We start from the raw sequence: 23525 nt of genomic DNA, 5'->3' as shown, positions 1-23525 counted from the left end.
AGGGACCCATCACTGCTTTTAAGCATTCATGTCACAAGCCAGCCCAGGCTATATTTTACCAAGTGGTTAGAGGGCAGACTGGTTTGAATCTTATATTTATTTATAGTGACTAACATACTTGGCACTTACACGTTCTCCTAAAAGCCTGATAACTCCCGTTATCTTCTGCTATAAGTGGTCCTGCTTTCACTGAGTTAAAAATGAGTGTTTGGAGGGGGAAGGGAGATGAGGGCCATTCAGATTTGCCAACAGTTCCCTAAGGCAGGTATGTCTTTGGAGCAGCCTTGCTGGGTACCAAGGAAACCTGTGAATTCACCATGGAAGCTGTCAGGCCAGCTTACAGGCATCAATTATGAAAATCCTGAGTTATTTCGGGAGTAGGTGATTGATGTTTCAAATAGAAGATGACATTTTGATGGGCTCCAGACTTGCTGTGATAGGAGTTAATGAGGATAATGACGATGATAATGATATTTACATTATACCTTTCTTCCAAAGAACCTTTTAGTCTTTTTATCTCATCTGCGTTGAAAATGTCCCTTTGTAGTTGGGAGGGAAAGGTGTTATGAATCTGTTTTTCGGGAGAGAAAATATAGAGTTAATTGCCGAGCTCTCAGGTTCCATTTTGGTGCTGAGGTGTTTAAATGATGAATTAAATTTGGGGAGATTAAGTTTAGAAGAACACCAGTCTCAGTTCCCATTCATCCTATACAATGCTGCCATATCCAACTCCATTAGTATAACTCCCTGGCCCAAACGTCTTCAGGGGACACTCACAGACTGCCAAATTTTGTCCAAATACCCAAGGCCCTTGACATTCCAACCTACATTGCCTCACTGTGCTCTTATATTTGTCTCATGTTTCAGCCAAACAAATCCCCTTGCTTGCCTCTACCATGCGCTCTGAGAACCCCATTCTCCTTTCATAATGTTTATCATGCTTGCTGTAACTTGTTTAATGTCTGTCTTCCTACTTGGATGTAAGTTCCAGGAAAGCAAAGACAATCACCATTGTATCCTGAGGGCCTAGGTAGGTTAACGGGCACACAGTAGGTGCTTCTGAAGCATACACCGTGCTCTCCCACCTCCATGCCTTTGTCTTGCTGCCCCCCAGAACTCTATCCTGGCTTCTCGAAGCCAGAGCTGAACTTTCAAGCCCAGATTAAACCCTGAGCCCTCTGTCTGATCTCCCCTACTTGGGAACCACCACAGCACCATTCTTTTTGGTTCCTCCCTTACCTTCTTTTGTGTTATGATCATCGGGGCGCTTGTGTGGTCTTCCTTCCCCACCCTTCCCAGACTGTCAGCTCTCGAAAGATAGGAGCTGCACCCAGGAGCCTGGCAGAGTGTGGGAACTTGCTAAACATGTGCTCATGTGTCTAAAATGATGGTTGATCAGCATTCTTCATTCAGCAAATTCCCATTTCCAGAATCTGAAGCTTGTCGTGAGAGGGGATTTTGCTCATTCTCAGCTTCCTCCACTCTCTGGAAGGCTGGGGGGGACCAGTCAGGGGAGCCCTGCTAACTCTTGCTTTAAAAAGTGTCTCCCTCTCTCCTCTAAGAGTAGCACTGAACTCTGGCACGTGGGTGGAAGGTTCCATTTCCTGTGGCGGCCCAGAGCAGGTTTGCAGTTGGCAGTTTTTAGTTTCATCGTCCATGTTAATGGCAGCCTAAATAACGGAGAACTAACTGACGCATCGTCAACTGAGCGGTGTGACTAAATCAACGACCTCTCCAAGGGATTTTAGTACTGGTTTGTGCTTCTGATGGGCTTTTGCATGTACCCTTCGGTTATGGTAAGAGGATTACGGATTGAGCTAACCCTCGGGGTGTGTGAGAGCTTATAAGCAGAACATGTTTGATAGCCTAAAGACCCCCGGCTACTAGCAATGTGGGCACACCAAACATCTGTGATAGAACACTCCACATAACTTAGAAAGAGCTGCTGTGACAACCTTATTGTGAATTATTCAGGGCTGTTAAAGTTGATGATGTAGATCTACATTTATTGACATGGAGAGATGGCCACAATGTATTGCTGAGTGAGGGAAGCATGCTATGGAACAGCATGATGATGTACAATCATTCCATATTTATATCTGTGTCTAGTCCTAGATGTGAGGATATTCTCCAAGATGCTAATAGCAGCTGTCTGTAGGTGATAAAATTTGGGGTAATTTTTTTCCTTTACTTTTGTTTTTATGTTTTTTGGGGTAAGGTTTGATTTTTATTTTTGCAGTGAGCGGTTATTATTTTTACAGTCAGAAAAAGAGAACAATGAAGCTACTTTCAGTTTGAAAAAAATTGTTGGAAATAAAAAGTCTTATTAAAAAAACCTTCATATTTCCTAAAAATCTCTTACTATAAAATAAACAAAAACAAAAAGCAAACTCTTGCATGAACACAGGAAAACATCTTTCAACTGTCTCCATAACTGAGCCATATTATAATGTGCTGACGACAGGAGTCAAAGGAACAAGGGAAGCCTTTTTGAGGAGGAACATATGTGAAATCAAGATCTCCTGACCACACGTGGATAATATGCATACTTTTAAAGCACCAGAAGTATGAAGTATCCTTTGATTATCATTTAAATCCAAGCTTTTGATAGCAGTTGACTTACAGGTAAGTATTTCTAATTCCATAGCTTATAGGACAAGAGAAAAGAAAAACAAAAACTTCCCATCTCTGGTAGCAAAGAAATGGTGACTTCATTCACCACAGCAGTTTCTGTTGCAAGAAAGAGACATAGGCTATTGATCACAGTACAACTCACACTTTATTCCATCGTGATTGGTATACTTGTAGGATCAGTACAGCAAGAGACTAAAATCAGTGCAGAATTTCTCTGGACTAAAGGACCGTGAAAGGCATTACTGGTTTTGGCACACAGAGTGGATAACCATACACTGGCTGTAACAGGATGGTCAGTACGATAAAATGCACGAATCTAACACCATGTGGAAATCATGTCTGAGTTCTGTAGAACGTAAAGGAGTAAATAATTACGAAGACTAACATGCAACTCTAAATAAGTCACATTGTTCATCTACAGACTATTTCTCCCCTTCTAGATGAAGAGATGGCCTTAGTAGCCTGTTCACAGTAGCTTAAAAGAGCAATCAATACACAGTAGAGAGATCTGCCTGCTGATTTCTATAGCAATTCATCACAGTTGAAGAAATCATGCTAAATCATGTACTTTCTCTGTATGGTCCTTAGTAAGTTGAATCTTACTGACCAAGTGATTCTGACTCAGCTTTTATTTACTTAAATACAATCTCTAATGTCTTTATAACGTCAAAAAGCAGTTTCTGTTAGCTTTTCCTTATAAATCACAATGGACAAGAGGGGAACCTAGGTAACGGGGTAGCGGGTTGTCTTTCCTCTTCAAAGATAACGTGATGCTGGTGAGCACACCAAAGACGTAATACTAGTATGCTGCAAATATTGTAGGTTTTCACATCAGCGTATCGCAGACAGAGCCCAAAGAAGCCAGCCTTGTAGGTGATGTAGCAGTGCAGAATAAGATTCTGTAGAAGAGGCACATAGATTCTAAGTGATCTCTTGAGACAAAGAGAAGGAAAGATGGAACAATGAAAAGAAAAGGAAAAGTGAAAACAGCCTTCTGTAGAACAAATGGTTCAAAAGAAAAACTGATTCACTTGCAATTTACTAAACATAATAGAGAACAGTTCTTTAGTTTGGAAAGCTAGAAATAAAGATATTGGAAATTATATGCCAGTTACCTGTACTCTTAAGACTGAAGTGGCTGATTGAGTGAGTTTTCCTGTGGTTGTTTTTGAGGGAGGATTTCTGTTTTTGCCAGCATAGGGCCGGATTTAACCCCAAAGGGCAACCATAACTACTGAGGACGATTTTTCTTTATTAACTTGGGCATGTGGGTAACATTCATTCTCTCTGTGGCAAAAACATATTATTCACCCATGATGAGACAGTTGGAAATATGCCAGTGACCAAGATACGTTTCAGCCATAGGATGCATGAAATTAGATATTTGAACGTGATATGAATATTAAAGTCAAGCAAAAAGAAAAAGAAGGAGGAGAAGGAACTTCTTCTAAGTCTGACATAAAATGATCGAATAAATGAAAAAAATAGTAGTTAAGGTTGTCTTGGTTTGCTCAGAGGTTTCTCACTTCCATTTGTTCAGGGGGAGATGAAATGAATGAAGGTATTCTCTCTTGGTCACCAAACATGAGGAATGTCTGATTACAAACACGTTAGGTGAGCCTAGCAAGACGTGAAGTAGCATTCCTTAAACTCCCTGAATCTTAATCTTAGCCATAGGCAATACAGGAAAGGTGGAGATGACTGGGAAGTTTGATAACATGCCTGGATCAGTCACCATTCCTTGGAAAGTACCATTTCCCTGGTCTGCTAAAAGACTGATTCTTTCATTTAAGTAAAAGACAACCATCTCTCCCTTCACTGCGGCATTGTTCTTTATTAAGAGATTCGTGTCAGTTTAAGGTTGTGTAATTGGAAGGCTACAGAGGAGAGAAGTTTTAATTGAATTCCACAGTAAATATTCATGGATATTTCAAAGTAGAATTGTCCATTGTCTGCGGCTGATTTCAAGCACCAAGCCTATCACTTCCTGAACATGCTCCATCTGGCTCGCACTAGACCATCAATAATCATTTTTAGATGTAATGTGTCTTTTGAAAGAAATAACTCTGTAGGTCAGCAAAAAAATAACTCTGTAGATTAAGGGGTAGAAGCCTGGAAACAGGGTGAGTCATAATGGGGGGAAATGAAAGTAAATTGAAAGAAAAAAATAAGTCTATTCCCCAAGGTCTGTATATGGCCAGTAATAAAACAAAAATTCACGGAATGTGACTTAAAGACTTTCTAAAGTGTTGTACTCATGGGGTGTGTCCAAGCTTCTTGATCTGCAACCCCCTAGCAACCATCTGGTGCTGAATTCACCTTCCTAGGTGTGGTGCCCTACTTCTTCTAGAATTTAGATCTCTGGGGCAAACCCCACTGGGATGTGCCTCTGTGCAGTGAACTTCCCCTAAACAGCCGCTCTGATTTTGGTCACGGTTCTGCTGAGGGGCCTGTTTGACCCTCTGCGGGTAAGTGGTGGTGGTGGCAGATGTAGCGGCGAGGCAGAAAGACTGCTGGCAGACAGGGTCGACCTGCAGGGAGATGTGCAGAAGGCAAGACCCCGGATTCTACCCAAGGTCAAGGTGACTGTGATAGAAGTGGGAAAGTTTTCATACTTCAGATGGAAACAAAGAGGGAAAGGAGGAGGATCCACAGACCAGGGAATTTCATAGGAGCCAAAGATAATTAATGATATACAGAAAGAAAATCCAGCTTAGCTGACTGATCAAAAAGACATTCTTCGGTTTATATTGGCAAATAAACAATTTTCACACTGATAATACAAACACTAAAATGAGTGTTTCCTTACAATTATTAATCACATTTGAATAATTCATTAGCTCTATATTTTCTAGATTGCTTAATTCATTGAGCAAATCCACAGTTTAGGTACCACCTCGAGGGGAGGGGCTGGGGGAGGTGCAGAACGAAGCAATTAAATTTAGAATTGTAGACCAGTGTTAGTAGCAGAGTGGCATAAAAGATTGTCAATGAAAACGGTAGGAATGGGTACAGTTATCGGCCTTACAAGTGCAGTGTTGCCGGCAACAAGGGAGGGACTGCGACTCAGGAGTCTACTTTCTTGTTAATTAAAATCGAGCAGCAGGTCAGCAGCCCGTCCACCTTTTCCATTTCAGAATGGCTCACGGGGATCAGCATATGGTCCTTCAGCTTTTCATAAACCTGCAGGAGGAATCAAGGAAAAGTAGAGAAGAAGGCTTATGTTTCTGCCTCTGTCTTCCCTGGCCCCCAGGCCCACCCCCTCCACCTGGGGTAGAGGATTCATTTAGCTTGTAAGTTTAGGCTTTTCACCCATTGAACCCCAAGATATGCATGGAACCAAGACCACACACATGCCTACAGCGATACCCAGAGAGCTAGCAGCATTGGTTAACCACTAGCTCTATGCTCTAACCTCAAAGCCGAAGATGTGTCAGAAATGTGGTTGTTACTAGAAAGGCCTTTACTCTGCCCTTGTCATTGCTAGATTAAGTGATATATGAAAGTTGGTGGACGTGTTTACAGGCTGAGTATGACTCTCTCTCCACGCTTCAAAACCCTCTCAACTATAGTGTTCCTTTCCTTAATAAGACCATTGGAAAAACTTGACAAAGTATAATTTAAGTGAAGGATTTCAGGTCAAACTGCTTTTAAATTACAGGTGTGTGAATTTTAGAGCATCTTTTGACACGAATAGAAAGAAAGCATGTGTCAAACCTTCAAATTAACAGTCCACAGATTTTTTCTCTGATGATAAAACAAAGAACTTTTTTTTTTAAAAAAAAGGCAAAATCACTTGAAAACACACTGCCTAAAAACAATCTACCATGCTTCTGTAGGATGTACTTTGGTACAGTGGTTAATTAAGAGTGCTGGAACCACACAGAGTTGGGTTCCAGCCCCAGTTCTGCCAACTTACTGCTCCAAGTGTAATTTCGGTCAAGTGGCATCCCCTTGGGATTATTTCTCTGTAAGACTGGAGTAATAATAGCACCCTCACAGGGCTGCTGTAAGGAATGAATAAGACAGTACATGCGGTGTGCCTGGCACAGGGGAAGCACTCAATAAACATGATGTTACTGTTTTTGGTGGTAGACCCAGGGCTGAATTCAGAAGCAGTTAACGATCATCTTGTTATCGGATGATTGGTGTGGCTGAAGGGGGACGAATGATCCAGAGCTGTGTTTCTTCAAGTGAGTTCAGTGACCAGGGTGCTTACTGACATTGCAGATTCTAAGGTGGGGAGGTCTAGGAACCTGTATTTTTAACAACTCTGATGCACATTAAATTGTGAGACCCACTATTCATCTGAGAGCTGGTTAAGCCCCAGTCCAGGGGGTCAGGGGTCCTATATTTTCCTCAGGTTCACACTTTCAGCCATGGAAGAAGAAAAAAAAATTATCTATTTATCCTCTTCCCCTGCTCTCTTTTTAATCTGCTGAGGGGGATCCTTCCTGACTAGGAGGATAAGCCTAGTAATTATACAGTATTGCATATTTAAAAAGTAGCATAAACTATTTCCTAAAAGTTTTAAAGCTTAAGATTAAAGAAAAGAGAGAGAGATCAGTGGTTACTAAGACTCTTCTGTAATGCTTACTATAAATATCTTGCTCCTCTGGACAGAGATGAACATACTGAAATGCCTAAAAAAGATATGAACACTTGAAGGATCTATGGACCAACACCCTTAATCTGCTTGGTATGATTAAATTGAAATTACCAAAGTATACAGATGAGACTGGCAGAGTGCCCTGAAAGACTGGGAAGATTTTCTCAGACCAGGAAGGAATTCCATACGGAGGGGGCAATTCCCTGGCTGGAACATAAATGCAGAGCTGCTTGGAGGGACCAGTTGGCTGGTTCCAAGTGTGCTGCATTTATATTTCTTCTTGTTCTATCCTTTCAGGCCTTTGTTGCCTAGGATGCGTAGCCCCTGCTTTTGAGCACCCTTCTCTTTGGGTCATTCCTACTTCTCTGACTGAAGAAACAAATGACCCTCTGATGAGGGGCAGCTTAGATTTGTCAGAAAACAATGACGCGGTTGGCCATCTAATTGTAGGTCTCTATGCCTAATGAGCATGTCAGTGTCAGGAAGTACATTTAATCAGAGCTGGAGCACAGACTTGGGAGATCCAAATACTCATTTGAAAAGGTCTGAATACCAGGCATGATCATCTCAATTACTTTGCATGCATTAGTGACCAATGACACTAACGAGAAGAGCGAGTTTAAATAAACTTTCCTTCGGCCCTAAATTATGTTATCCTTGTACATTTTGGAGATTAATCCTTTGTCAGTTGCTTCATTTGCAAATATTTTCTCCCATTCTGAGGGGTGGGATAGGGAGGGTGGGAGGGAGGGAGACGCAAGAGGGAAGAGATATGGGAACATATGTATATGTATAACTGATTCACTTGGTTATAAAGCAGAAACTAACACACCATTGTAAAGCAATTATACTCCAATAAAGATGTTAAAAAAATCATATAAAAATAAATAAATAAATTATGTTATCCTTTTGGCTTTCCTAATGATGTGTATAGGGGAAAAGGAAGCCCTGTTATTTGTCACTCTATTGTGAAAAAAATCTCTAGGCAGGAAGGCTGCAAAGGGAGGCCTACTCAGCTGCTGTGGCAGGAAGGACTTTTTTTTTTACCTTTGCACTTTCTGGATACTCTTCTGGGGTTCGGTGCAGCAAGACGTGGCCTTTATTGGGGATATTTAGATATAAGCAGTTTGCGGCCGTGTCATCAGGCACAGTGAGTTTGTCGTAGCGGTGGTCACTCATCTGTTGCATGATCTATAACGAGAAACAAAGCAGGCCTAAGCAGAGCGTCTCCCACACTTGCCAACAGAAGGAGGGCAGTGTGGTGGGATAAAAGCTTGCAATCCGTACCTAAGAATGTTCCTCTGTGTTGAAGTTCCCGTCTATTACCTCTAGACACTTAGAACCAGAAGAGGAAAACTGGATGTAGCTACGATTCTTTGGAAGAATTGTAAGGGTTCTTCTTGTTCTTTTAAAAGTATGTGTTTGTCTCTAAGTTTTCCGGACGCGCAGGCTCAGCGGCCATGGCTCACGGGCCTAGCCGCTCTGCGGCATATGGGATCTTCCCGGACCGGGGCACAAACCCGCGTCCCCTGCATCGGCAGGCGGACTCTCAACCACTGCGCCACCAGGGAAGCCCAGTCTCTAAGTTTTTAAGGGTTTTAAAACGATTATTTTTTTCATAAGATCTATCAGAAAGACACATAGACAAAAGGCCCAGCTGGGGTTTTGATGATATCCTCAGCTGAGTAAGCAGGGCTGCTCTGGTCTATAGGGAAAAAGGATCATAGCAGTAATCAGAACGGTCGGTAGCAGTAATCAGAATGGTCAGTTAACTGATTTAGCAATAACTGCACACACACACACACACACACACACACACACACACACACACAAACATAATTTCCTCTTCTAGGTACATTTAAATTGAATTCACTTGTCTTTTGGCAGGTGTTGCCCTTAATACAATGAACATAAAAATCCCTTGGGGAGAATGTTAAAATCATATTCCAAGGCCATGCCCCCAGGGATTCTGGTTTGGCAGGTTTGAGGTGAGGCATAGTAATTTGTATTCTGAAGCCCTCCAGGTAATTCTGAGGCAGATGGTCCCTGGACCACACTTGGAGAAAAACTGACTTAGCAGGTCCATTCATCAAATGAAGGGTTTATTAGTACCTTAGTATAAAATAACTTAAAGATAAGACAAAAATGAATTCTGCAAAGAACTTAAAATATTGATATCTCATCTTCAGCCCCTCAACAAATTAAAACAAAAATGCAAAGAACAACCTTCCCCATTCCCCTGCACCCCTCCCCCACGCCAAAAATATCCAAACATTAAAAACAAAAACAAGTATGATTTTGGGCTTACTCATGTAGACTCTTTCCATTCTTTATCATTATCTATATGTTTTAAGGAATCTGCCAAAATGTCATGCCATGGAGGTATAAGAAGATCTTTTCACTGTCTGGTTTTAATCTATCTTTCCAGCTAGGTCTTCCTTTGCCCCTCAAGATTTGTGTGGAAATGGGCCTCATATTATAGGACCCCAGAGTTAGGTCTCTTGTCTACTAAGTCATGGAGGCACTGAACAGTAAGATTTACGGTGTGGAAGAGCAGAAGAGATGCCACGCTCCCTGCAGAAACTTCACTCCCAAGAGGATGTGAAGAGTACAGATGGTAAGGCCTTCTTGACTCATCAATCAGGTAATCCATTCTCTTCTCCAAGTGGGGAATATGTCAAGAGCAGACAGAAACCAGGAATAATATGATAATGGAATATCCTTCACATAGAAGGAAACAACAGGAGTGGGGATGAGCTTAAGCACTATATCAAAGGCTCAGAGACACAAAGATAAAGACATAAATCCAGTTTTTGAAGAGGTCACAGGCTAATGGAGGAGACTGTCAGACAAATAGACAATTATATTACAATAAGAACAGGCAGAGCACCATGCTAAACATTTTACATTTATTACTGAATCCCCAAATTCCCATTTTACAGATGAAGAAGTTGGACTGAGAGAGGTCAAATAACTAGCTCAAGGTCATAATGGTAGATTTAAACCCAGATCTGTGCAACTCAAAACTTTATTAATCATCTCACTTTGCTCTTTCTTGACTTCCAGAGCTGCAGCAAAATCTCTCTCCTACAAACTACCATATCATCTACTTTTTCACACTTATTTGGTACTTTAAATTTATGGTCAAAATTAATCATGGTACCATTCATTCTCTTTTTGTGTGTAATCCTGTTATGACACGGTACAGTTTCGACTTGACTGGACATCTCTTTCGCACATTTTAATGTAAATTGTTCCCTGAGGGGATAGGTCCATAGGGTGGATCACCCACGGGTGGGGTGGGTTCTTCCTTAGAGCCCAGCCTGAGAAACCTTGTATCTATTCAAGGACATGGACAATTTAGAACTATTATAAGCAAATTAACAACATATTCAATTTAGCCCTCTTTATAAAATGGATGTGCCCGAAAATAATATGAAGAGGCTTGTTTAAGGGAAAATTTTCCAGACACAAGTAGCTCTCCTCTATTATGAATTGCTATTTAATTATATCCTAGGCAGACTTTCTTTTGGCTGCTTTCAGAAAAAAAATAATAGTAACTTCCCTTTATTATTGTGTAGGAGGGGACACATTAAGACGGTGAACTCTGGAAAGAGACCTGGGTTTAAGTCTCTGCTGTATCCTTTGTGAGCTATAGAAATGCAAGCTTTTTTTTGACTTCTTAGTTTCCTCATCTATAAAATTGGGATAATAATAGTCTTTGACATACTTATTGTGAAAGATAAGTGAAGATAATGAATATAATTAGGCGCTGTACTAAGCCCTTAATTAGCTACTATTATTTTACGACAGCATGACCAGACAAACAAGGTTCAGGTTTCCAGTCTGCAGTCCCATCTACTGTTCTGGCAAGCTTTGCCCTTTAACCTCACACTTAAGATAGCCTGTTCTGAGATAAAGAAATCACCTATGGCTCTTAGTACAAGATGAGCTGAAAGAGAAAGAAGCATAGCAAGTCCACACCTCATAAGCCTTGACTATAACTTCAATGGTCCCATGAGCAGCCCAGCAAATTCCCCACCTCTCAGTCTGACTCATGCATGTCCGGTGGTGACTATGAAGCAGAAACATGGAATGTTATACATTCCAGAGGAAGTGTTATCAAGGATGTTATCACTGCTAACTTTTTGTTTATCAGTGAAGGAACAAACTAGAATCTCCAAGGTTGCAGAGAAACCTACCTCAGAAAGTGCCCATTTTCTCTGGAATAATGGACACTGAATCCTTCTTTTCCTGGTGTGCTTTATTTACCCGGCCTTCAGCTCTCTCTATGTTCCCTCCCATCTCCCCACATCCTAGCTTGAACAATACCACTCCCCTCCCATGTGCTTGATTTGTTGTTCTCCAGTTGATGGTATTTATGTGAAACTCTAATTGCTGTTTTCCTCACTCTTTAATGTTTCTCTCTCTTCTGGGCCTTATATTTATAATTTATAACTTCTGGTGGGAACATTCCAAAAATTACTGACATAAGGTCAGTACCCAGCCTAGCACTGTTTGAGGATAGTTTCATTTTTTTCATCACTGTGAGGAAAGGAGTTATAATATTCTTAGAGCGGAAATAATTTAATGCTGGGAATACATAAAGTAATTCACTGATAAATTCTATTGAGAGATACTCTTAAAATAAATGTCTTAACAAAACCACCAAAGCCACCTTAGGAGAAGCTTTTCAAATAATTTATCAAGACCGCATGGTTATCATTTTAAGACAGGTTAAAATCTGTGCCAAAAGAAATGACTTTTAATACTAGAACAGACCCTGTGTGGAGCAGTGAGTGGCTCTGCTTAACTGTGGGAAGAAAAATACAAAAGCTCTGTCAGGCGTAGTCTTTCTAAACTAAAAGGATTTAGGAAGTGGTAACTATAGATAATAAACAAAAAATACATTTTTTCCATGAAAAAGCTAAAGGTGTTTATTCTGAACACAAAGGGTTTCTCTCTTTTGGGACAAAGAACAGGTTTTTCTTTTCCTGTTAGTGACTGTTTTTCTTTCTCTTATATGTTGTTATTGTCTGAATAAGACAGCTTGCATTTATTTATGGCTGGGTTCAGAAGACGCACGTGTATACACAATGCAGGGTGCTTGCCATCCAGAGGGGAATACACAGAAAAAGGTTCAGGAGACTGTGTGTCTCTCTAGCATCTCTCCCCTGTGGTGTTGGAATGGCACTGCGAGGATGTGAGGATGTGCTCCCGGCCCGCCTGGCAGGGCATCACCTCAAAGAGCTCAGGCTCCCAAGGACAGAGCCAGCGCGAGGCAGAGGAACAGGGTCTGCTTCCGCTTTGTGGATGCACAGAAGCCTTTGTTAAAAGATGAGTATCATTTCAAATATTCTGAGAATGTGGCTGCTAGGCTCTTTAGTTCCATGTCCCAACATTTTTTCCCAAAAAGGGGTGGAGGCGGTGTATTGCTCCAGAGCTGTGTGTAAAGTGTTCTTTTAACACCGGGGGCTATACTTCCTGCTTCTGGCTGCGCTGGGAGCCAGCACGGAAAGGAGAAAACCTTTAATCCGTCCCCACGCCACAAGCTCCCAAGAGGCCCCAGACTCCGGGTAACACGCAGCAGTTCTACAGGGCTTTGGGGGAGTATCTGAGAGGTTAAGTCGCTGCTCTAAATGTCTTTTCTGATTTCTGCCATTTCCCGAAGGAGTTATTCCACTTTGTATAAAAGAGAGTAATTATTGAATATCATCAGGACTGGATACAATTGGTGTTCCGTTCAATTCAACTGTCCCCTTGGAGCGCCCCCTTCAGGCCGGGCGCGATGGCAGTGGGAGGTGGGAACGGGAAGAGATGCAAAGGTAACTTGGTCACGGATTCTGCCTTCAGGAGATGATAATCTATAATTTAAGGTAGGTCAAGGGTAAACTAGCAGTAAAAAGAAAGTCAGCCTCACTCCTGACAGAGGCATCTCTTTAACGAAGAAGGCATGCAGCCGTGAGAGGAAACGGCTCTGAGAATCATCTTGGCCACGTTGTGGTGGTCTGTTACACAGCTGCTGGTTTGGAGGAACCGGCCTTGCTCCCCAGAGGGGAGCTGTCACAAAACAGAGTGGGAAATGTCTGGCTTCCAGCCCAAGATGATTTGCATGGCTAGTTGCATTAACAACCAGGCATTTCCGGCAGTTCCCAACATTTCTGGGAATTTTCTCATCCAAAAGTCTGGAAGGCAGTTTCATTCTCCCACTTGTTACTCATGGTTTCTTTGTAGTACATCAATTATTCTGAAAAAATTCCCAGGCTATGTTGTTTCACAGAACAATGTTGGATGCATTGGTCAAATACCGAAGCAAAGTTATATAGAACGTATTTAAAGATGTTTAGGAAACAGAGCACATTTTTGGCTTGCTCATAATTGATCTTCCTATGAAATATACATATGTATTCATCTCAGCGTATCAAAATGGAGCCAACTCAATAAAGCAACTCATTATAGATTCTATTGAGATATACAATATATGATGCTCAAGCACACTTTTCGTTGCTCCTGAATATCTAAAATCATTCATACATTTATTTATCCACCCATCCATCAACAGTTTATTGAGAGTCTGACAATACACCAGGCATCAAGTCCTTGCAGTCCTTTTAAGGCTGAGTCAAACAGCTATGAATAACATTCTAGAATTGATATCATGTTTTCATTTTTTAATGGTTTTTCCATGGATCAGCTCAAAATGAACATAACCTGAGAGAGGTTGTCTTTTAAACAACCTCTCTGAATTGATGGGCTATGATCCTAAGAATGAGGTTACATGGTTCTTTTTAGTTAAATCTGGGCAAACTTTCAATGCCAAATATTCCCTTCCAAGCTAGATGACATTTCCTCCACATATTATCTCATGTTTGGAGCTGCTGCTTTACTCAGATCATATGGCACACATGAAAATGTAGAGGAAAGAATTCTTCTACTATTCAAACTACAACCACAAGTCACATAAACCATTTCTGGAAGGAATCTTCAAACACAGTGGTTTCTGTGGAAGGCTGGGAAAAACCCCCCATACTCTTACAGGACCACTCTGAGCTCTGCGGAGGGGTGGGGAGCAGGGCATGGGCAGAAGGAACAAGGGGAGCTTCTATGGGTAGTCACAGCCCTAATTTAAGTTTTTGACTCAAGGAGTGGAGAGGAAAAAAATCAGACCAAAGTACTTCCAAAATGCAAGGTCTGGCATCCTACCTTCCCTTCTTACCCCTGCCATGCTTCTCTAAGACTAGTTCTGTAGCAGAAGCAAATCTCCCACAGTCTTATTCTTATGTCTTGAATAAGTACAGTAGACAGCTGCCTACTTGGCTACTGAGGCCATGCCCTGGCTATGTTTCTTCAGATACCTGCACCCTAAATTCAGCTCCTAAAATCTCATCATCAAAAATTAACTTCGTTGGGTATTGGGAGCTGGGTGATCTTTCAGTTTTCCCCTGGGTCATTCAATAGCAAGAAAGAATTGGAATGTTTATTGAGCTGTCTTCTCTTTATTGATGGTTTATCTATCTTCACTTATTTCTTTCTTTAACAATTCATTTTACAGATAAGAAAGCCAAGGTTCAGATAATTCAGTAATTTTTCCAAGGTCACACATTAAGACAGAAATCCAGGATTCAGGTCCAGGTGAGTCAGCCTCCAAATGCCCACCTTTTTACTTCACACCAATCTACCACCTTGCCAATAGCCCTTGAAAGATTAGACTTGGAGCTCACTAACTGACAGCCTGTGGGCTAATTTTTCTTGTAGATACAATTTATTTGACGTGCACATATATTGAAAAGTTTGCATTTAAGTGCATCTTAGACAGAGAAGGTCTGGCCTCTGAAGTCATCCGAGTTTGCTACTAGACTACATAGGTTGGTTTCCAGAGCTAGCTACTCTATTTTTTAAGTAGATGAAGGAAGAGCAAAGCCTTTGGGAATGGAAAAAGACAGTGGGTGAAGAGGCATTATCACCTCTAGAGCAGTAGAGGGGTAAGCTCCAAGGTAAGAGATGAGAAACGGCCAAACACACACACTTTGCAATGATGCCCAGGACCAGCCCTGTTCACTCAGACCCCACCACTGGTGGATTAATGCTTAGTCTCTGTATGAGCAAATGATTCCTTGGTTATCTCATCAGTAAGGCACACATTCAAACATTTTCCTTGCAATAATTGTAATTGTTTTGCTTTGAGACATTCAAAATCCTCTACCCAGTCTGCTTGGCCATTTGTGAAAGGGTTGCCTGGGAGTTAGGGAAGAGTCTATGCACAGGAAAGAGCATTCTTTTTTTCTGGAATAGTGTGAAGAAAATCATCATTGGGACTTTCAACTATATCCCTCTACCTAACTGTACTCTTAGCCTGGGCGCCGAACAAAAAAGTCTTTAGCATATGTTTAGTGCCCTGAGATCTTCAGCTCCAGGCAATAGTGTGCTGGTAAATATGGGGGAAAACATATGCATAATATACCTACAGAAGTTTATTATACATTTTACTGATATAAAGGATGGGTAGCATCCTTTACAATTTATAAATAATAATAAAAATTTCAATACTCTTGACTATAAATTTCATATTGTCAATTGATTCTCACAGAATGCTTCTGTTGATTTTTGCAGAGCTTGTGCGTTTGAGGCCAACCTAATAGTTGCAATTGACAAATCACTGTAGTTCCAACATGGCTGCTGGTTGATATTTTGTTTACACTAATGAGTAAGACAAATGAAACAATGAAGATATATATTGGAACTTTACTTGTTTGGCAATGATGTGAGGGACTTCTCTGCTGAAGTGCATAGTAGTTTCTGAATACTGGAAGAATATTTCCTCATTTTTCCCTCAATGTAATGGCTACACACATGACACATTTTTTTTTTTTTTTTTTTTTTGTGGTATGTGGGCCTCTCACTGCTGTGGCTTCTCCCACTGCGGAGCACAGGCTCCGGACGCGCAGGCTCAGCGGCCATGGCTCACGGGCCTAGCCGGTCCGCGGCACGTGGCATCTTGCCGGACCGGGGCACGAACCCGTGTCCCCTGCATCGGCAGGCGGACACTCAACCACTGAGCCACCAGGGAAGCCCACATTTTTAAGTTTAATCTGCGTGACTAAAAATTTCCCCATCACTTTCTTATGTCTAGACAATCAATAAAGTGATAAATCAAGTCCTGTTTTGTAGATTTGCTGATTTCTGTGGTGCAAACATTCTCACCATAGGCAATTTCAAGTTACCAAAGTGACATCTGAATATGGCATTGGGAAGGAATGTGCATGGGCACACTGTTACATAACATCACCATACACGCATAAACAGATGTAAATAACTGTAAGAGCACAGCTAATGGTAAAAATGTAGTAATATAATTAGGAAGTGATGAGCTTTAAATATTTATTACCTTTTTTTTTTTTTTTTGTGGTACGCGGGCCTCTCACTGCCGCGGCCTCTCCCGTCGCGGAGCACAGGCTCCGGACGCGCAGGCCCAGCGGCCATGGCTCACGGGCCCAGCCGCTCTGCGGCATGTGGGATCTTCCTGGACCGGGACACGAACCCACGTCCCCCGCACCGGCAGGCGGACCCCCAACCACTGCGCCACCAGGGAAGCCCTATTACCTTTGTTTTTAATGAAATTTCTTTAATCATAAGTTTATGTAATCTGATTTTTAATAATGGATGTGTTTAACAACCAGCTGTCAAAATTCCCCAAAATGTGACAATTGACCCTGGTAAGCTAGTAGAAGCTGGCTCCAGCAAACCGCTGCCCTACACAGGGGACTTCATGGTTTTACAAGACTTGGTTCCTGAATTCCAGCAGAAGTTGGCTTTTCATAGAAAGTTACCTTAAGTCAGTCTCTACCTTCTTTGTTAGTACCAAGGATAACTTTAGTTTTAAAACCTGGCTCATGTAACTCTTGCTTTCTCATGGGCAAACAATATTTGGGGGTTAGCCTTCAATGAGCTTATGAAAAACACTGACATTATAAGTTATCATGAATACTTAAAAGGAAGGAGAGCAAATTGAATTTGCTAAATAGGAGCCTAAATTCAATGAAGTTCTCAAACATATAAGCGAGGATGACTGATTGGAAGCTTAAAGTCTGAATGTCCTACGTATAAAGAGGAAATGAGAATTCATGGTTTGCATTCTTAAACTTGGCTCCAATTTAAATTATTGTTTCTCCTTTTACATCCCTTTCATTTCCAGTTATGTTATTTTGCTATGCTTCATGCATCTTTGTAAGTCGCTTTTACAAAATGAGGGGCAGTATGATTACATAATTTTGAACGGTTTTTCTAAAAACATGTTTTTAAATTATAAACCAAAATACAAATTATAAACAATAAAAAACATAAGTTTCTTGTACAAGATTCAAATATGAAAAATTAAAAATTCTATTGGACTTAACACAACTATATACATTTGTCAAAGCCCACTGAATTGCACATTTAAAGCTTGTGAATTTTACTGTATGGAAATTATATTTCAATAAAGCTGATTTATAAAAAATGATGGGGCTTCCCTGGTGGCGCAGTGGTTGGGAGTCTGCCTGCTAGTGCAGGGGACACGGGTTCAAGCCCTGGTCTGGGAGGATCCCACATGCCGCGGAGCGGCTGGGCCCGTGAGCCACAACTGCTAAGCCTGCGCGTCTGGAGCCTATGCTCTGCAACGGGAGAGGCCACAACAGTGAGAGGCCCGCGCACCGCGATGAAGAGTGGCCCCCACTTGCCGTGACTGGAGGAAGCCCTCGCACAGAGACAAAGACCCAGCACAGCAAAAATAAATAAATTAATTAATAAACTCCTACCCGCAACATCTTCTTTAAAAAAAAAAAAAAGAAAAAGATGAAGTCCTGTTTCTCCCCCTCTAACCCATCTTTCTCTTTTCTCTTCTCCCTTTCCCTATGGGAAACCACTATTAAGTTTGATGTGAGTCCTTCAGATCATTTTTTACACATATACATACTTAAAACAAAACCTGTTTATCTCCCACGGAACTTGTCAGTGAGGGAGCCTGAACATCTCAATTTCTAGGGGTCCCAAAGTCCACTTCTCTCAAAGTCTGGAAACAAAAGCCTCTGCAGGTTTTGTACTCATGAAGGCAATTTCTGTGATTGTCTTACAGTTATGACATTTTTGCCCGTAAGTAGTTCCAGTGCCTGTAAATAATGTTACACAAAAGCTGAATAAATATTGGGATTTTATACAGCTATTTAATTCCCTCCTACTGAAGAACACTCTTGCTGTCATGAGCTACTTGATCTTCAGGAGTCACTGCTGTCGCTAAATGCATCAGGGATAAAAGCACCTTAACTGTGATATGCTCAGAAACTGAAATTCCTGTGAAACAGGGGTGACAAATCTCATTCACGTTTTAGGATGGGTTTTCTTAACCTCAGCACTATTGACATTTTGGGCTGGATAATTCTTTGTTGTGAGGACTGTCCTGTGCATTGTAGGATATTTAGCAGCATCCCTGGCTTCTACCCACTACATGCCAGGAGCACCCACTTCCCCGCCCCCCACATTATGACAAAAATATCTGTAGATATTGTTGGATGCTCCCCTGGGTGGGAGGGAGGGGCAAATTTGTCTCTGGTTGAGAATCACTGTTTTTAGGAGAAAGCTATCAAATCTATTCATATTTTAAAAGAAGAGCAGATACTTATGGGAGACAGCAGGAAAAACAACCAGAAAAAGAAAGAGAGAGAAATCAAACTTCCAAATAAGTATACCATTTACTCTTCTATTCTTCCTCAGAGTTAATAAGATCCCTGATAAGAAATGGATTGGTATTTAAGAAAAACACTGCTGTCTCCACATATCCTGTACAAGAAACCCAAATCCCCTGTAAATGACAACCAAACCATGGCTAATGAAGAAAGCAGCCATCCTCACCTCACCTGCTCTTGTGTGGGGAGTTACCTGGGCTCTCTGCATTTCAGGTTTTACGTTTCTGAAATGGGGAGGAGAAATCGTGGTTTCCCTCTGATTTGGCCTTTGTTAGTGTCAGACAGTGAATGCCGATAAGGTACTCTGAGAACTTGGGAAAGTGACGTCATTTTATCAAGCCCACTTCTCTTTTACGGAGGTTCGGAGAGATAAAAAATTAAGTGACTTACCTCAAATCATGCAAAGGTAGTGAACTGCAAAGCTAGGACTAGATCCTGGATCTCACGACTCGGTCCAGGCCTTTTCTATAGACCTTGGTTTGGTGGAGAGAATTTAAGTGGGACATGGAGCTTCCCTGGTGGCTCAGTTGTTGAGAATCCACCTGCCAAAGCAGGGGACACGGGTCCGAGCCCTGGTCCGGGAAGATCCCACATGCCGCGAAGCAACTAAGCTCGTGTGCCACAACTACTCAGCCTGTGCTCTAGAGCCCACGAGCCACAACTACTGAAGCCCGTGAGCCACAACTACTGAGCCCATAAGCCACAACTACTGAGCCCGTGAGCCACAACTACTGAAGCCTGCCTGCCTAGAGCCCATGCTCTGCAACAAGAGAAGCCACCGCAATGAGAAGCCTGTGCACCGCAATGAAGAGTAGCCCCCGCTCGCCTCAACTAGAGAAAGCCCGGGAGCGTAGCAACGAAGACCCAACGCAGCCAAAAATAAATAAATTAAGAAAAAAAAAAAAGAATTCAAGTGGGACAAAGAGGAGCCATATCAACCCCTCCTCCACTCCCAAGTTAAGGAGTCTCTCTTCCCTTCAAGGTCTATTCCTTGATTTGTGGAATGTCCTAGACCAGTGGTTCTCAACCTTGGCTACACGTTAGAATCATCTGGGGAGCTTTAAAAAATATATAGATTTCTGAGCCCCAACCGTAGAGATTTTTTATTTACTTGGTCTAGGGTGGGGAAAAACGTCACTGTTTCTTTTTAAATGCTTCCCCAGGTGACTCTAGATATGTAGGCAGGATTGAGAACCACTATTCTGTGCCCTCTCTATAATTTCTACTAATTTGGGGGGCAGAGGGTGGTAGGGGAAAGGAGGCAGGTTATTCTCCTGTTGTCTCTGGCTCCACTGAATTAGATCCCTGCAGAGACACAATTATTTTACAGGTGCTATTCCTCTTTTAAATGATGTCAATGTAAGCAGGGACCTCAGCCTTTCTTTGATTTCCTGAAAAAGAAAACCCTATTCACCTGGGTAATAGATTTTTCTCAAGTTTGGCAGGTTGGAATATTGCAGTAATATAGATACTTAAAATAGAATACGAAATGCTGGTGTTCTTCAAAGATTTGACAACTCTGGTTTGTGGTTCAGATCTCTTCTCTTTCCCTTTTCTCTCCTCTTTCCCTATCTCCACATTCCTATTACTTCTAACAAAGGACGTTTTGCTTTCTCTTTTGCTGTATTATCTCCTGCTGATCCCAAGCCTTCAAGGGTCTCACCTTTCACCCCAAAGGACTTATTGTATTTTCCTAAACAAAGGCAATTCTCTCGTAAGAAGAATGCAGGGTTTAGCTCTTCCAAGGGCCTATGGACATTGTGGTTGCCTCCCACATGTCTAGTCTCTGCTTTCTTAGCAATCACCCCAGTTTTCACTTGTAAATCCACACCTCTCTGTGCAGCCCCCATAATCTGGGGGAAGCTAATTCCACCTCTGACTCCAGGACTGAGACTCTAGGCCAAAGGTTCCTTTCTTGGTTCACAGTACCTGTAAGTGTCTCATTAATATTTTCATGGTGCCCTTAGGCCAAGAAAGAAAAAATGAAACCCAAACCCAAACCAACAAATAAAATAAACCCCTACAAATCTAACACTTTTGTTTATTAAGTAGTTGGGTCCAAACAACTTAATAGTAGAATTGTGTGTGATGTCTGACAGGTATATCTGTGTTCTTTTTGAAAAATTTAAATTTCTGCCGCGGTGCCCCTGTGAGTTTGTTTGTGCTGCCCCAGTGTGCCTCGATGCAGTCAGGAAACTGCAGCTCCAGAGAAATTCACCCCCTGGTTATATTAGTGGCTCAGGGATGGACAGATGATCGGTTTGGACTATTAAGAATGGACAAGATCTGAAAGAAGCTTCCTTACTTTTCTGAGAGGACTCATGTCCCCCTCCCTGAATGTGTGTGAAGAGGCAAGTAGCCAGGAGCTGCTGGCAACACTGTGCTCCCCTGAAGAGGGGCCAGCTTTATAATGAAGCTCATCTGTGGAAGGTGAGGAGAGAGGAAAGGAATCCGGTTCTTTGACAGCATCACTAAGCAGACCCATCAAACCTACCCTAAAGTCTGTATTACTTCGGAACTACATGGACCAGTAACTCTCCTCCACTGTTTCGGCCAGCTTGAACTGGGTTTTCTGTTCATGGCTGGTGAAGATAGATTTTTATCACTGAGAACTAAATTTGGTTGTAACAGGAAGTACCTGCCTCCTCAAAACAACTTTTAAAAGTTTATTTCTCTCTCGTGTGAAAGGTGTTTTGAGGTTGTAGTACAGTATAGTGACTCGACAGTCACCATGGGCTGAAGTTCTAGCTTTTTGCTGTGTCATACCTGGGATACAGCCCTTGTCCTCATGGTATAAAATAGTTGTTTATGCTCTATCACATCCCTTTCTCAAGATTCAGGAAGGGGAGAAGGGCACAACTCTTTCCTTTCAAATCCAGGCTTCCTGGATCTCATACAGAGCACCTCTACTTTCATATCATCGGGCAATACTGTCTCATTGTTATACGTAGGACAAAGAAAGCTGAGAAATGTGGACGCTATTTCAAGTGGCAATGTGCTCATATATACATATTTTAAATAAATAAATAAATTTATTTATTTTTGTCTGTGTTGGGTCTTCGTTGCTGCATGCGGGCTTTCTCCAGTTGTGGCGAGCAGGGGCTACTCTTCGTTGTGGTGCTTGTGCTTCTCATTGTGGTGGCTTCTCTTGTTGCGGAGCACGGGCTCTAGGCATGTGGGCTTCAGTAGTTGTGGCACGTGGGCTCAGTAGTTGTGGCTCACGGGCTCTAGAGTACAGGATCAGTAGTTGTGGCGCATGGGCTTAGTTGCTCCACGGCATATGGGATCTTCCCGGACCAGGGCTTGAAGCCGTGTCCCCTGCATTGGCAGGCGAATTCTTAACCACTGCACCACACAGGGAAGTCCCGGAAATGTGCTCATTTAAAACTCAAGGTTCAGTTAATAAGAAGGAAGGGTAGTATGGAAGTTGGAGAAGGCAACTGACTCAATTGGTCATCAATTGGTTCAGAGAGTAATATTTTTTACATCCCCACTATTCATATTTTGACCTCCGCCCCTTTAGGTGATTGACATACTGTTTGGATTTAATTGAGTCAAGGTATCCAAGTCATCTCAGGCGGACAGGTGATTATTATAAGCTTCCAGTGAGGCACAGTCACATCACTGGCCCTCAGTGCAGGGCTTGGCATGGGGTAGGCGCTCAATACATACTCGTTACATGTTGACTGAATGAATGACTGATCTTTCAGCAGTGCATTTTGGCATTTCAGTAACTCTTAAAATCCTCCTAAAATCTTCTGATGCAATTTCCTATAACACACATTCACTCAGAGCTCAACCTTCAGTGAACAGCAAAGAAGAGCTGCCAGTTGGCGCTTGTGCCACGTCCTTTTGTGCAATCAATACTTGTTACTGAAGATCCAGCTTTAATCAGCTTTGGGTGCTCTCCAGGGGCCCTTCTCAAATTCTCCCTAACAAGCTCATGGATGGGACCACACAACTTCCCACCCAAGTAAACATCTGAGTTTCCTTCCTCTTTCCACTATTCCTACTTGAAGAATTTAGTATCCTGCTTGTTTTCAAGCCACAGGACTTCACACCTTCAGGCTTTTCTATTCAAGTCTAAGAGCCTACGTGCCTAATGAGAATTAGAGCAATAGGCACTCACTGTAGATATACTGTATTTTAATATGCAAATGTTATCAACAGAGAGAAAGGCACTAGATGGAACGCATGATATCGTTTATTCTGGAAGCATTTCCCCCTAAAATGACACAGTATTTTAAAGAAAATTAGCTTTTCATAGGCACTTGTATTTCAATAATCTAGTGAAGTTTTGCATGGTTTTCTATTACATGAGAGTTATTTCTCTGCAGTGCCAGTTATGTTATTCAATAAGATACTATGCTGAATATTAAATGGCATTTTCTGTCCAAAGACACATGCAGTTTACTTTTAGCACGAATCTTCTCCCCCTGCCCTCAAAAGCTAATGTACAGAAACTGATGTCTGGTGAACTCCAGAGTCAGTGCTTCTCACAGTGTGGTCTACAGATTACCTGCCTCTGAATCATGCAGTGGTTCCTGGGCTCCATGCCGGGGTTG

At 41.9% G+C, this 23525-nt stretch overlaps 1 protein-coding gene across 1 annotated transcript in view; it reads right to left on the bottom strand.

Moving 5' to 3' along the window:
* Positions 1–2760: 2760 nt before the first annotated feature.
* DDAH1 (dimethylarginine dimethylaminohydrolase 1) overlaps positions 2761–23525 on the bottom strand; it is a 153834-nt gene continuing 133069 nt past the window's right edge. The window contains exons 5-6 of the mRNA XM_022580939.3: positions 8291–8434; positions 2761–5817 (exon numbers count right to left, since the gene is read on the bottom strand). Of these exons, the coding sequence (XP_022436647.1) occupies positions 5701–5817; positions 8291–8434 (261 nt within the window). The 3' untranslated portion in view covers positions 2761–5700. The remainder of the gene's footprint in view (positions 5818–8290; positions 8435–23525) is intronic.

Source organism: Delphinapterus leucas, chromosome 1 (assembly GCF_059928025.1).
Source record: "Delphinapterus leucas isolate spDelLeu-1000000601 "Yukka" chromosome 1, BTC_Dleu_Yukka2, whole genome shotgun sequence".
Lineage (NCBI taxonomy): Eukaryota > Metazoa > Chordata > Mammalia > Artiodactyla > Monodontidae > Delphinapterus > Delphinapterus leucas.
The sequence above is the reverse complement of the archived record's forward strand: the minus strand, read 5'-3'. Positions and strand labels throughout refer to the sequence as shown.